This window comes from Megalobrama amblycephala, linkage group LG2 (genome assembly GCF_018812025.1).
Source record: "Megalobrama amblycephala isolate DHTTF-2021 linkage group LG2, ASM1881202v1, whole genome shotgun sequence".
Lineage (NCBI taxonomy): Eukaryota > Metazoa > Chordata > Actinopteri > Cypriniformes > Xenocyprididae > Megalobrama > Megalobrama amblycephala.
This window is the reverse complement of record NC_063045.1, coordinates 14,305,197-14,318,912: the sequence shown is the minus strand read 5'-3', so window position 1 is coordinate 14,318,912 and position 13,716 is coordinate 14,305,197. Positions and strand designations below refer to the sequence as shown.

Here is a 13,716-nt window from a genome sequence, read left to right as displayed (position 1 = left end):
CTTTTTACATGATCAGTGAGTACTAAATGCTCTTTTTAGACGGTGAGGTGATTTTAAATGACATTATGTTTTCATAGAACATTAAACCTTCTAGGAAAATGTGATTTCTCCCTCTTCTGATTTTTCCAAAAACATTTAAAGAATAAATCAATTATGAAATCCACAAAACAGAAAAAATGAGAAATGTAATGTAAATAAATATAAAACCTTCTTCTGGCTAACAGAAATTTAAAATAATGAATTGTATAAAATTACAAAATATATATGACACCAGTTAGCAACCTTCCCCAACAGACATTTATGAAAAATACCCATGCCTTGTGAACACAGTTCAACTTTTCAGTTAAAATGGAATTTTATGGAATTTCTATAAACATATCCCATTCCCAGCAGGTACGTGTGATAGTTTGGTTACAGTTCCTCGGACACGTACCATTTTGAGTTTTTGTCTCTGACGACTGGCCGGTTCCGCATCACCACTCCAGTGATGTAGTTCTGTCTGGGTGTGTCGGGTGACAATAGGAGGGTCATCAGGTTTTTCAGGTTTAAGTGAATTGTAGTGAAATGCGTTTGGTCACAGTGGGTGCTGCAGTGGCTGCTTTTTGTCTAGCTGTATTTTGATTATCATTGCCAGAATGACCACAAGCCTTCATATGATAGGAGCGTATCTGATTTACAACATCATTAAACCCAGTTTCAGGGGGCGTAGGAGGCTTGACAGAGAAATGGAAAATGTAAAAGATGGCAGAAAATGATAATGTCATTGTAAGCAGGAGAATGAGCTTTCTTTAAATCTGAGCCGGAGTGTGTCTGAGAAACTTACAAAAAGTAAAAGCACTTACAAAAAAAGCACTTACAAAAAACCAAAAACAAAAAAAAAACAGTTATTTAAACCACTTTACTTTTTCATTTGTCATTTGTCTATTATTGAAAGACATGTTGATCTGCTTTATCAATGCAGAAATGTTTTCTAAAAAACACCTGCAATTACTGAAAAAGAACCAAATAAATAAAAGTCAAGGGTCAAGAGCCCAACTAAAACAAACACTGATCTCCATGTTGGTGATCTCAGGTGAAAATTTGGAAATAAGACATCAAAATCTAAACCTCTGTTAATTCCCAATAATAAATTCTATAGACGTCTGACAGAAATAAAGTCTGGTTAGTGATAAGTGAAGCTGGTAATGTTGTTTGTGAAGTTGTTGAATCAGATCTTGAGAGATTTAATGTCTTTTATCTTCAGTTCATCTAAGGCTGTGGCTGAAGAAAGTTGTAGTTTGTGTTCTTCTCTTTCTTTCAGTGTTTGTTCACAGCAGGTGTTTGAATGACTGAAAGAATGTTTCAGGAACATCATACTAACCTTTAAATAACATTCTACTAGGAAACGGGACAGTTTTATGTTCTTGGAATGTTACAAATCAAAGTTCCTAGAATGTTGAATTTTAAATCAAAATTAAGTTGAAAGAACATTTAAGGAACATCATACCTTATAAGAAAACGTTCCTCCAACATCAAGAAAACTGGTCGTTTTCATGTTCCCAGAACCAACACTGAATATTTACAGAACATTCCTATAACAAAATTCTGTTAGCTAGGTTCTAGGCTGCCTAGAAAATAAAAATGTGTTTGCCCCAACTTGTCATGTATGAAAACGGTTTCAGTTAAAACAATTGAAAGCTTCATGTAATCAGTGCTCTATGGCCCATTAATTTAATTAATTACAACTATTTATAGTTCGTAAACAGCTAGGGATTCAGTAACCGGACTTGCAGTAATTGCAGTAACAGTCACCAGCAGGGTGCAGCATTTAAACACAAATGTCTTAAGATTAAACATGATGACGTTTTCTGTAAAAAAAATAAAATAAAATAAAAAGTAAACCCATCTAAAGTCGCCTCCTTGTAAAAGTAGGCCTACCGACATTGTTCAAACACAGTCAATTACATTACATTTCACACATACATGTCATAATAAGATGTTTTCACTAACTGGGTGCGCAGGACAAATTCCTTTTGTAAATCATTTGTAAACCACACTGAAAATAGTTATGCTGGTGTTTCATACATGAGGCCTATTTCATGTTGTTTTGTTAGGCTAATATTTATTGTGACCACTTGATGGAGCTATGTCTTTAGAAAAGGCATATTGTTGAAGCAGTCTAGTCTTCATACAGTGCTGGAGGAGCGAGTCCTAAAACCGGAAATATGTTTTTAAAGCTTTTTACTTCTGGCTATTGTGTTAGGCTTAAAAAGAACAATACAATTTGTGTTCATTTGTGAAGATTCCCTTGATAAACACAGTGTGTAAGAATCACAAACTTTTGTTGGCAACAGAGCTTACTTTCTGCAAAAATTCCAAAAGGCAATAGCAAAATTGCTTTGGCTTGAATTTTAGCAGCTGATACCTTGTATCCTAATTCGCATAATATACAGTATGCTAATGGAAATAGTGCATCATGAAATTTCATTTCCATGTAGGCCTATTCACTGAGTAGATAGTTTTATCTGAAACCACTTACAAATTAGCAATATCACAAGCAATTAGTCGAATCATATCAGTGGCTTTTGTGCACTTCCCATATGTGCTTGTTCTCTTTTTTAAGTGTTTAAAATCACAACAAATGCAAGACCAAGATCACTGTTTAAGAATATGAAGTTAAATAAAAATGAATTTTACAGTAATGATTACACAGGTTAAACACCTCAATTTAATTAAAAAATTATTAAATAAATAATAATAAAAAAAAACTTTTTACATGATCAGTGAGTACTAAATGCTCTTTTTAGACGGTGAGGTGATTTTAAATGACATTATGTTTTCATAGAACATTAAACCTTCTAGGAAAATGTGATTTCTCCCTCTTCTGATTTTTCCAAAAACATTTAAAGAATAAATCAATTATGAAATCCACAAAACAGAAAAAATGAGAAATGTAATGTAAATAAATATAAAACCTTCTTCTGGCTAACAGAAATTTAAAATAATGAATTGTATAAAATTACAAAATATATATGACACCAGTTAGCAACCTTCCCCAACAGACATTTATGAAAAATACCCATACCTTGTGAACACGGTTCAACTTTATACATATATTAATTCCATATAACTATATATATTTTAACTTCAAATTTGTAACATATGTTGGGTTGTGCATGTATGTTGTAATATTGCAGAACCGTCAGGTCGGTTCAGAAAGAACATGCTTTTAGTGCATTGCACTGCTTTTTAATTGTTTTTCTATGTAAACAAACTTTGTGGACTTTTGACATCTACATCTCGTGCATCAGCATTGTGTTTTTAAAACCCTGTTTCCCGTTAAAAGAAGTTCAACTTTAAAAACACATCTCAAGATGCTGCGTTCCTCTTCAAGAATGTGTTCTGTGTGAAATGTTCAACGCCCATCAGAATGTATCGCTAACAGGTTGTGTTAAATAGACATGTTTCTTTTCTTTGTAAACAGAAATCTGTGTTTCTCATTTTTGTTTGTTTGTGCTTCTGTACTTTTATGTGGGCCTCTTTATGTCCTTCCAGATGTCTATTAGCTGCTGTGGGGATCCCAGGATTGTCGTAATGACCTTGAAAAAATCCTCTCGTATATATTGTCCCAGATAGGCTCTAAACTGTGAAGGGTTTGGGGGGGATGAGGGTGCAACGCCCAACTGTTTCAGACAAGCACCCACATATGCGTCTTCTATGTTAAAGGCCTTTATGACCTTGGAAGCCTCAACTATTCTTTCTGGCAGGTCGTTGGAGAAAACATATCCCATTCCCAGCAGGTACGTGGGGTAGTTCGGTTCGGGGTACAGTTCCTCTGACACGTACCATTTTGAGTTTTGGTTTCTGATGACAGGCCGGTTCCACATCACCATTCCAGTGATGTAGTTCTGTCTGGGTGTGTCGGGTGCCATTAGGAGGGTCATCAAGTTTTCCAGGTTTAAGAACATGTCAGAATCAATCTTCATACTGAAAGTCGCTTGAGGGCAACGAGTGGCCAGCCAGTCCATGATCACCATCGTCTTTATGGTCAGGTTGAAGTACGAGTCCACAAAGTTGCTCTGCAGTAAGTCTCTGTGTTGTCGGCTCTCTTCCTCCAGCTGCTGTTGAACTTTTTCAGAGTCGGATCCTCCAGTCAAACCCACCAAGAACAGAGTAATCACTGCTTTTCCCTGGACTGTGCTCTCATTCCCCCACGTGCTCCGGATGGCGTTACGAGCTGCTAACTGATTGGGCGCCACAGGGACAATCAAGACCAGGAACGGACTCTGCTCACATTTATCAGGTTCATCCAGGATGAAATTATAGTTGCTTGGATGAGCTATGTGATAATAAATTGCTGTACCTCTGTTTTGGATTTGTTGACCTGGTAAAGGTACTAATGCATCTTTTTGATTATGATCGGCCCAAATGCCATCAGTTACCTTATAATGAGTCTGATTCATGATTTTAGTAAACCATGTTTGTGGGAAAAGTGTGTCCAAAGAGAAATCACAGGCGAAAGCAATGGCAGACACTAAGAATGTCAAGAAAAGCAGCAGAATAAATGTACTTTTAATTGTTTGTGGACTTTTATCCTGAGCCAAACTGCAAGAGAAAAAAAGAGAAACATATTCATTCACTGTGAGACTCATTTTGACCTAAGTTTTATTGTTTGTTTGTTTTTTTTTTATTAAATTATAATGCACCACAAATATAACTGTTGCAAACCTTCAACGTCTACATGACAGGTTGTCAAATGATATGAACAACCAGTTAGTAATGATAGTTTCATGAATTTTTTATAACACAGAACTTAATTTTGACAAGGATGTAAAGATAGCTTACAGTAAGTCTGATTCAGAGAATTTATTAATTGAAGGATTCATGATTCAAATCGTATAGCATTTCCGAACCATGGGCTGGAGGACGGAGGGGGCGAGGAAACGTGAAGGTGAGTACAAACCAAACTATTATTAATGAGAACTTCTGTAGATGTATAACAGAAATAAAGTCAGTCCGGTTAATAATAAGTGAAGCTGATAATACTGTTTGTGGAGTTGTTCATCAGATCTTGAGAGATTTAATGTCTTCTTTTTTCTTCAGTTGATTTCTTAATGATTTCTTCTTTGATTTTTAATGAAAGATCAAAAGGATAGGACGAAAGATATGCAGATTTATTTTAATAGTCGCCTTTGCTCATATTTACCAAGATTGCCAATATTAGAGGAGAGAACTGCATTCAAGCTTGCAGGCAATTTGCATTTATGTGTTTAATTTCTTGGTAAAGCCAACTTTTGACATTACACCTGCGGTAGAAATTCTGTAGAAACGTCATGCCCCTTATGAATCACTTTGGAATAAGGTCTTTAGTGCTCAGGGCCGGCGATTGCTATAGGCGAACTAGGCGGTTGCCTAGGGCGACAAATATGTTGGGGCGCGGGCGTGGGCGCCCTCTAGGGTCGCCGTTACGTTACGTTAGGCAAGTGCGCAGTTAATGAAGAAAATGAAGCGGTCTAATAAACCCTCCGGTGCAGAGGGACGAAAACAGAGAAAGGAAGAAAATAAAAGGAAAACCCAGTATAGAGGTAAATCTTCTCATCTCAGCCATTAAGGTGTTAAATGAAATAACAATGAAACTCAATCTTGCCTAGGGCAACCAAAGGGCTAGAGCCGGCCCTGCTAGTGCTCCTCTAACCTGCTGTGCAGCACTAACCAGACAGACTCCTGACAATGCCTTCCAATATGCTATAATCACGGCCAGGTGGATCTCTTCCAAAAGAGTACATAGAATCAGTGTATATCTATACAGACAACTGTCTAAGCGCTCTTGTTATAATCAGACAGCCTCTAGATTTGGTTCTTTTGGATCTTAGATTCTTTTGGTTATATTCAAACACACATTGTCAAACATTGGCCAAGTGTTGGGGACATTTAATTTTCAAAAGCATACAAATGTTAATTCAAATGTTAATTCTGCAACAAAATGGAACGTTAGTTATGTTTCATTAAAAATGAAAATTTCCTTCACACACCCTATTTGTTTTTGTCATAGATACACCTTTTTTATGATACAGGTTTTTGATTTCTGAATTAAAATTCATGATTTTAAGCTAATGTTTAAATTTAAAATTCATTCATTTTAATTTGACTGCCAGGCATATCACCTTTCATTTGTGTTTCCCTTTTCTATCTCAAATCGAAAGACACGGAACAAAACAAGAGGAAATGTTTTTGTGCATCTATAAGCACCTTCTTCTAATCAATTCAGATATTCAGCGTTTAGTTCAGCTGCATTCAGATGATTTAATCTGATTTTGACCAGTTGAATCTCAAAGCCCATTAACTACTTTATTATAAGTTACTCTAGTTCAGAGATCTTCAACCCCGCTCCTGAGGACCCACTACTGTCCTGTAGTGTAGAGTTTAGCTCCAACTCTAATCAGACACACCTGAACCTGGTTGGAAATAAACTGACAGTGGAACCCCAGGAGCAGGGTTAAAGACCTCTGCTCTAGTTCATAATAAGGCATTGTATGTTAACAACACAAATAACATCACAAAATATCTAGGATGGGTGAGCTTACCTGTGACAAAAGTTTTTAACAGCCATTCCAGTGTGTTCGACCTTTGACAAAAATATTCCTTACTGAATAGTCTCTCAGACTTAACAACCTGTTTACAGGGGCGGGGTTAGGAAGCTTCTTTTTTTGTTCCTCTCTCTTTCTTTTTTTTGCACCTATGATGTACAAGTGAACAAACCCACAGCTGAAACTTGTCCTCCTTAAATGACAATACTCACATCACAGATAGATAGGTAGATAGACAGAGATAGTTAGAAGCTACACATCTAGAACCTATGGGAACATCCTCTCTAAGGTATTGTTCTTATTATGGCGTTAGGTTTGTTGCCATGAGTAACATGATAGTTACACACTTGCCAGGAGCCATGGTATTGTCAGAGTGAATTTAATTCTATCAGGAAGTTAGGTGAAAAGCTGCTTTAAATCTTAAAGGCAAATATATGCACTGGATGTAATAACATTTCCTTCAACAACGACACCCCGACATCTCCAGGGAAACTGTGTATTTCTAATTGGTTTGTTTACACTGATGATCGGAACATTCATGGCCAGTTTTAGTGTACTGTAGTTTTTGTTTATTGTTCTCATAGGCTCAACTGTCTTGCGAATGGATGAGCAGTAACCCATAATAACGTTGTGAAACCAGTATTTCTGGTATTATCTCTTTTTTTTTTTTTTGATGGACATATAATGTACTGATCGCAATACAATACAATACAACTAACAGTTGTCTCACATAAATACAGATGAAAAAACAAGTAAAATTACTTAACTGTTCTTTTTTTAAGTTTTTGCACTCAGATTTTTCAAACATGGAATTAAGTAAAGTGCACTTAAGCTAAATCCAGTTGATAAAGTGAATAAGTACAGACTTTTTAATTTAACAATAATTAATGCAAGCTTTTATTCAATATTGTGTTTGAGAAATTCTTCATTCCCACTAGGTATTTTTAACTGGAACGCCCCCTCAAGTCAGAGATACGACTGGGAAATTAGAGGGAAGTGCAACAGACTTCAGAATTCAAATTGGTCATGTTAACATCCTCTATTTGTGGACATATTTCTTAGCTTTGTTGTGTGTTTGTATTCCAATAGAGCAGGCACAACAAAGATTTCAATGGGCGCATCCATTTTAGATACATTCAACTCGGTTGTGACATTATTCCAAATTACAACAATCCATCACTGAGATAATTAGATGCATGTTTCTACAAGTTTGTGTTTATGCAAAATACTGTCCACACAGACAAAAAAAAAAAAAAAAAAAAAAAAAAAAATATATATATATATATATATATATATATATATATATATATATATATATATGTCATTTGAACTAAGGCCTAATCCTGGCTTAATCTAAGCCCTGTCTGTGAAACCAGGCCCTGGAGTTCATTTAATTTTTTTCTATTAAAGGTGCCATAGAACATCTTTTTAAAAGATGTAATATAAGTCTAAAGTGTCCCCTGAATGTGTCTGTGAAGTTTCAGCTCAAAATACCCCATAGATTTTTTTTAATTCATTTTTTTTTTAACTGCCTATTTTGGGGCATCATTAAATATGCGCCGATTCAGGCTGCTGCCCCTTAAAATTCTCGTGCTCCCCACCCCCGGAGCTCGCGCTTGCCTTAAACAGCATAAACAAAGTTCACACAGCTAATATAACCCTCAAAATGGATCTTTACAAAGTGTTCATCATGCAGCATGTCTAATCGCGTAAGTATAGTATTTATTTGGATGTTTACATTTGATTCTGAATGAGTTTGATTGTGCTCCATGGTTAAAGCTAACATTACACACTGTTGGAGAGATTTATAAAGAATGAAGTTGTTTATAAATTATACAGACTGCAAGTGTTTAAAAAATGAAAATAACAACAGTCTTGTCTCCGTGAATACAGCAATAAACGATCGGTTTGTGCGAGAAACCGAACAGTATTTATATCATTTTTTACCTCTAATACGCCACTATGTCCAACGGCATTCATCACTCGATTCGTTTGGTCTGATCGCGCTCTGACAAAGGCAGTGATGTCTTGCTCTCATTGAAGTATATGCGCGAGACATCACTGCCGCTGTCAGAGCGCGATCAGACCAAACGAATCGAGTGATGAATGCAGTTGGACATAGTGGTGTATTAGAGGTAAAAAATGATATAAATACTGTTCGGTTTCTCACACAAACCGATCGTTTCGTGTCTTAGGACATCAATGTGTCGTCACGAGCTGCAGGGTTTAATTTGGATTTGTCTGTCGTGTTTTATTTACTCTTATAGTCCAAGTTCCTGCTGACTTGCATTATACCACTGACAGACGGCAGCGGTTGCAGTTAAAAATGATAATTTGTGTTCTACTGAAGAAACAAAGACACCTACATCTTGGATGCGCTGGGGGTAAGCAGATAAACATCAAATTTTCATTTTTGGGTGAACTATCCCTTTAACATTAATCTTTGGCTGCTCCAACTTTGTGTTTGTAGAGCACATTTGTTATGGCTAGAGAAACTATGATCTGATCTGAGTTGTGTTTCCCAAAAGTGCTGTAAGCCAAAGTTGATCAATTTAGGTTTACAATGCTTTGGGAAGCACAGTCATTATGGTTGTGTTTTCTCACTGTGAAATGGCCAGATTCATTGGTGACATCCAGTATTAACTGGTGATATAGATGTTATATTATTTATTTATAGTAAATCTCTGTTACTGCTTGAGATCCAGCAGAGCTTTTATGATCTGAAGGTTTTTTTTTTGTTTTTTTTTGAAACACACACAGACATCAAGAATCAGCATATGACCCTCAACAATGGTGACAATCAAACAAAGTGCTTCATGTTGCAGTGCATGATCAAAAACTCATCCATGGCTCCCATCATGCATTGCTGCATGAATAAATTATCCAGCTGAATTGTCCTGCATGAATAAATTATGCAACTAAATTGTCCTGTAATTTTTGTAGATTGTTCATGTTTGCTTTTATTTTTCTGTTGTTTTGTTGTGACAGTAGCTTGTTTTGTGATGTTCAGAGTTGATCTGTTTGTCAGTATTTTGTATTTATTTATCGTCACCGTTCTTGAGAATCAGATGCTGATTCTTGATGTGTGTGTGTGTGTTTAAACGCTGACGCTTCAGTGCATAATGTAGTATTCTTAAAAAAAGGGGGAAAAAAAAAAGTCATACTGCTGTTGGATCTCCAGCTGTAAAATCACAGAACTACAATCATTAATACTAAAGCTACACATCAAGCACACAGTCAAAGATTTAAACTCTAAACGACATCAGGCCATCACATGATGATTATATCATCATCAAATTATATTGTGACCATAACAAATGTGCTTTACAAACACAAAGTTAGAGCAGCCAGAGAAAAATTAATAATAAAAGGTAAAGAGTCAAGAGCCCAACTAAAGCAAACGCTGACATCTTTCATGGTGACTTGAAATTAAACATTCCATAAAACATTAATTAACACCTTTTTTCTCTCTTTCCTCTTTTTTTCTTTTTTCTCTCTTTTTCTCTCAATGATTCTGCTTATTAACATCAGGTGTCACCACTAACTGTCAATCATCACTCAATCATCAGTCAATTATCTCATTAACTTTAACACTGCTTCAGTGTTACTTTTTAACACCCGGCAAGATGGACTCATATGTACACTTTGGGTGTTAATTTAACACTGGGGATTTTACTGTGGTCTTTTAAACAAATGAGATTTACACAAGGAGGAGGAAACAATGGTGTTTGAGACTCACTGTATGTCATTTCCATGTACTGAACTTTTGTTATTTAACTATGCCAAGGTAAATTCAATTTTTAATTCTAGGGCACCTTTAAGTAGAATGATCTTTCATAAATTCAAGTGGAAAAACTAATTTCACTATGCGGGTTTAAAGGAGTTTAAAAGGAGATGTTTTGATGAATAGTAGGTTAAATGGTTTTATATTCATCAAAACATTCCTTTAGTGTTCCACAGAAGAAAGAAAGTCATACTGCATTGAAACAACATGAGGGTTATGAAATGTCACTTTCATTTTTGGTGAAGTATCACTTTAAAACATGCTTTATATATTTATAATAGGCTGGTATTAGATAGGTATCAATATTTTGTTTATATGTAAACGCACCTAATGCCAACTGTAATTTGCTCCAGTAATGCAGCAGATAATGCAAATGTCAAAAACAGGACCAAAAGTCATGATAGACAAGCTGCTGCAGTCACAATACTGTTAAATAAAGGTATTGAATTTACTGACCAAATATTTCCTTGCAAGAAGGAAATGGAAGCAAGATAATGGGAACAGGAATATCTTGATGGGTTTCATTCCTGAAAACAGTGTGGACTGTTTTATAAATGGCCCACATTAATGCTCAGCACAATAATGACACAAATGCACAGTAGACAATATGTTTTAGTTACAGACTAAACTGATTCTGATTTTATTCTATTTTATTTGGGTATATTTCATTTATAATGTCCCTTGCATAATTTCACCTCACAGGTGAAGCAAATATCATTGATCATCTCCTAACAAGGCCACATATTAGAGCCTGTACACACAGAGATGTGTTATATGTAAAAAATACAGAGTGGATAAATCTGAAAACGACAACCTTGCGTTTTCATATGTACAGCCAATCTTTATATTTTGTGAAACAATGATGCCATCACCCCATGTCTCGAGCCTAGTCAGACACTGCTGCGTCACAGAACAGCAACAACAATGGCGGACTACATGCTTTTTTTTTCGTGCTGCTGAAGCTACAGAGCCTATAAGCTTTACTAAAAATAAAGCTTTATTATTAAGTTTGTATACAGCACGCAAGGTTTATGCGCATGCTCCAAGTCTTATTCTCTGTTTTTAGTGTATCTCTGTAGCAGAATACAGCGCCACATACTGGTCTGGCATGTATGTACGTCGTTTTGAGTCAGATTCAGTGGTTTCGTGTGTACAGATATTTCTACCAGAAAGACTCGGGAGACAAGATAATGTAACAATAATATTTATTAACAATCAGCAAGCAAAATATTGTAAGATAAATTTCTTTGGCGTAGGCCCCGTACGTAGTTCACATCCTAAAGTGTTGCGGACTCTGCATTTCCTGCCTGAAGATGAAGGCAGGGGTGTAGCCAACCCCCTGGGAGGTATGGACAGGGACCATCTTAGTTGTGGTGGGGAGGATGGAGGTGAAGGTTGGCGTCAGCATCTGCGGACTCAGATGTGTGTCAGCGATCTTTTATACTCCAAGTGTAAGATAATGATTGGGTAGATCTAAACTAATAGGTGATGTAACATTGAGTCTTCCTGGAAGAACTTACGCTAGAGATTTCATTTCTTGAGATGACGCCATGTTTACGGAATTTTATTTAGAATGAGGAAAAAAAAATTGGATGTGGATGTGGCAGATTAGATTTTCAGGAAACAGTTAGTTATAATCAACGGGTTATAAGAATACAGGATAAAGATCTGAGTGACTTTGACAATGGCCAAATTGTTATGGCAAGGTGACTGGGTCAGAGTTTCTCTGAAACAGCAAGGCTTGTGTGTTGCTCCTGGTCAGCCGTGGTGAGAATTTACCAACAATTACATTCATTTTAGTTTGTCTTAGTTTCACTTTCATCGATTATTAGTTTGTTTATCTTCAGTCACCTGTTCCCTTTGTTCTAGTTTCTCGCCACTCATCAGTTACTATGGACACTCATGACATCTACACACCTGTTCATCATTTAGTTCGTCACCACTGTGTAATTAAGTTTCTCCTTTTGTTCAGTTCAGGGTCTGGTTTGTGGATCACATGCTGTTACGTTGCTTTCCTGTATTGTATTACCTCAGTTTGTTTTATTAAAGAACATTTTGTTTGTGGAAACCTGTTTGAACCCTTTTTTATCATCTTCATCTGAACCAGATCATAACAGGAAGAAGGTCGCCTGGTCCAATGATTTCCATTTTTTTTACATCATGTGGGTGGTTGTGTACGTTTGCGCCTTTTATCTGGTAAAGTGATGCACCAGGATGCACTGTGGGATGACGACAAGCCGGTGGAGAGAGTGTGATGCTCTGGTCAATGTTCTGCTGCTGGGAAACCCTGGGTCCGGCAATTCATGTGGACGTAAATTTGTTACATGCCACCAACCTAAACATTGTTGCAGACCAGGTGCATCCTTCATGACAATGGTGGAAGTGGCCTCGTTCAGAAGGATAATGTACCCTGCCACACTGGACACATTGTTCAGGAATGGTTTGAGGAACATGATGAAGAGTTCAAGGTGTTGCTCTGGTCTCCAGATTCCCCAGATCTCAATCCAAATTGGCTTATGTGGGATGTGCTGGACCAACAAGTTTGATCCACAGTGGCTCAAACGCAACCTACAGGACTTGAAGGATCTATTGCTAATATCTTGTTACCAGATACCACAGGACACATTTCAGGGGGGTATTCCAGAAAGCAAGGTTAACTTACCATCACACAATGAAACTTAACTTACTGTCACACAATGAAATCAAACAGACCATTCTTATTTTTTATGCAATATAACTGTTTATTAAATGATTTATCTATGCACACCATTTTTTTTTAAATTCATTTGCCCTCATAATCTTTAATCAAAATAACTTCCCCTCCCGCTTGCAGTGACATCTATTTATCTTCTCTGATGGTGTGTTTACTGGCATGAGGGCAGGACAACCTGTCACTCACATGAGATCCACCAGTAGCAAACAACAACCATCCAATCAATTCCCCATAGACAAAATCAAGTCCCGCTTTAAGTTTTTACTGTCTGAGATGGTGGATATACAATAGGCAAGAAAAGACATGTCAACTTCAACATATTCATCTAAATGGCACTTCCAGCAGCGTGAGCAGCAGAGTTATGTTCGCCAACTTTATACTGCTGCAAAAGTTTTTCGAACTTCATTTTACTCCTAAGCGAAAAAGAACTTCCCTATGATTTTATAGAGGCCTTTACAAAGTTCATTAGAAAAACTGTGCTGTGTGTTGTTTTTTTTTCTTTTAAGAGCTGGCTCAATTGTTTGAGGAGTCGTGCTACATGCTAAATGCTTCATAATGTTCATTCATTTGAGAATCATTGTAATATATAACGAATGTAGCGGTTCGTACAGTTATTAATTAATTTATGGATGAAATATGAATATAATAATTCA

The 13,716-nt window shown here is 36.5% G+C and overlaps 1 protein-coding gene across 1 annotated transcript; it reads right to left on the bottom strand.

Moving 5' to 3' along the window:
- Positions 1–2,268: 2,268 nt before the first annotated feature.
- LOC125263755 (beta-1,3-galactosyltransferase 2-like) lies at positions 2,269–6,841 on the bottom strand. Its single transcript, XM_048182931.1, has 2 exons — positions 6,564–6,841; positions 2,269–4,584 (listed from the first exon to the last, which is right to left on the bottom strand). Exons 1-2 carry the CDS (start codon positions 6,587–6,589, stop codon positions 3,507–3,509), a joined length of 1,104 nt encoding a protein of 367 aa, XP_048038888.1. The 5' UTR covers positions 6,590–6,841; the 3' UTR covers positions 2,269–3,506.
- Positions 6,842–13,716: the final 6,875 nt, after the last annotated feature.

Excerpts from the sequence above, each read along its gene's own strand:
- LOC125263755 (XM_048182931.1), bottom strand. The coding sequence starts at position 6,589 with ATGGCTGTTAAAAACTTTTGTCACAG. Across the intron at positions 4,585-6,563 it reads GTTAAAAACTTTTGTCACAG|TTTGGCTCAGGATAAAAGTC; the intron begins GTAAGCTCACCC and ends TTTCTCTTGCAG.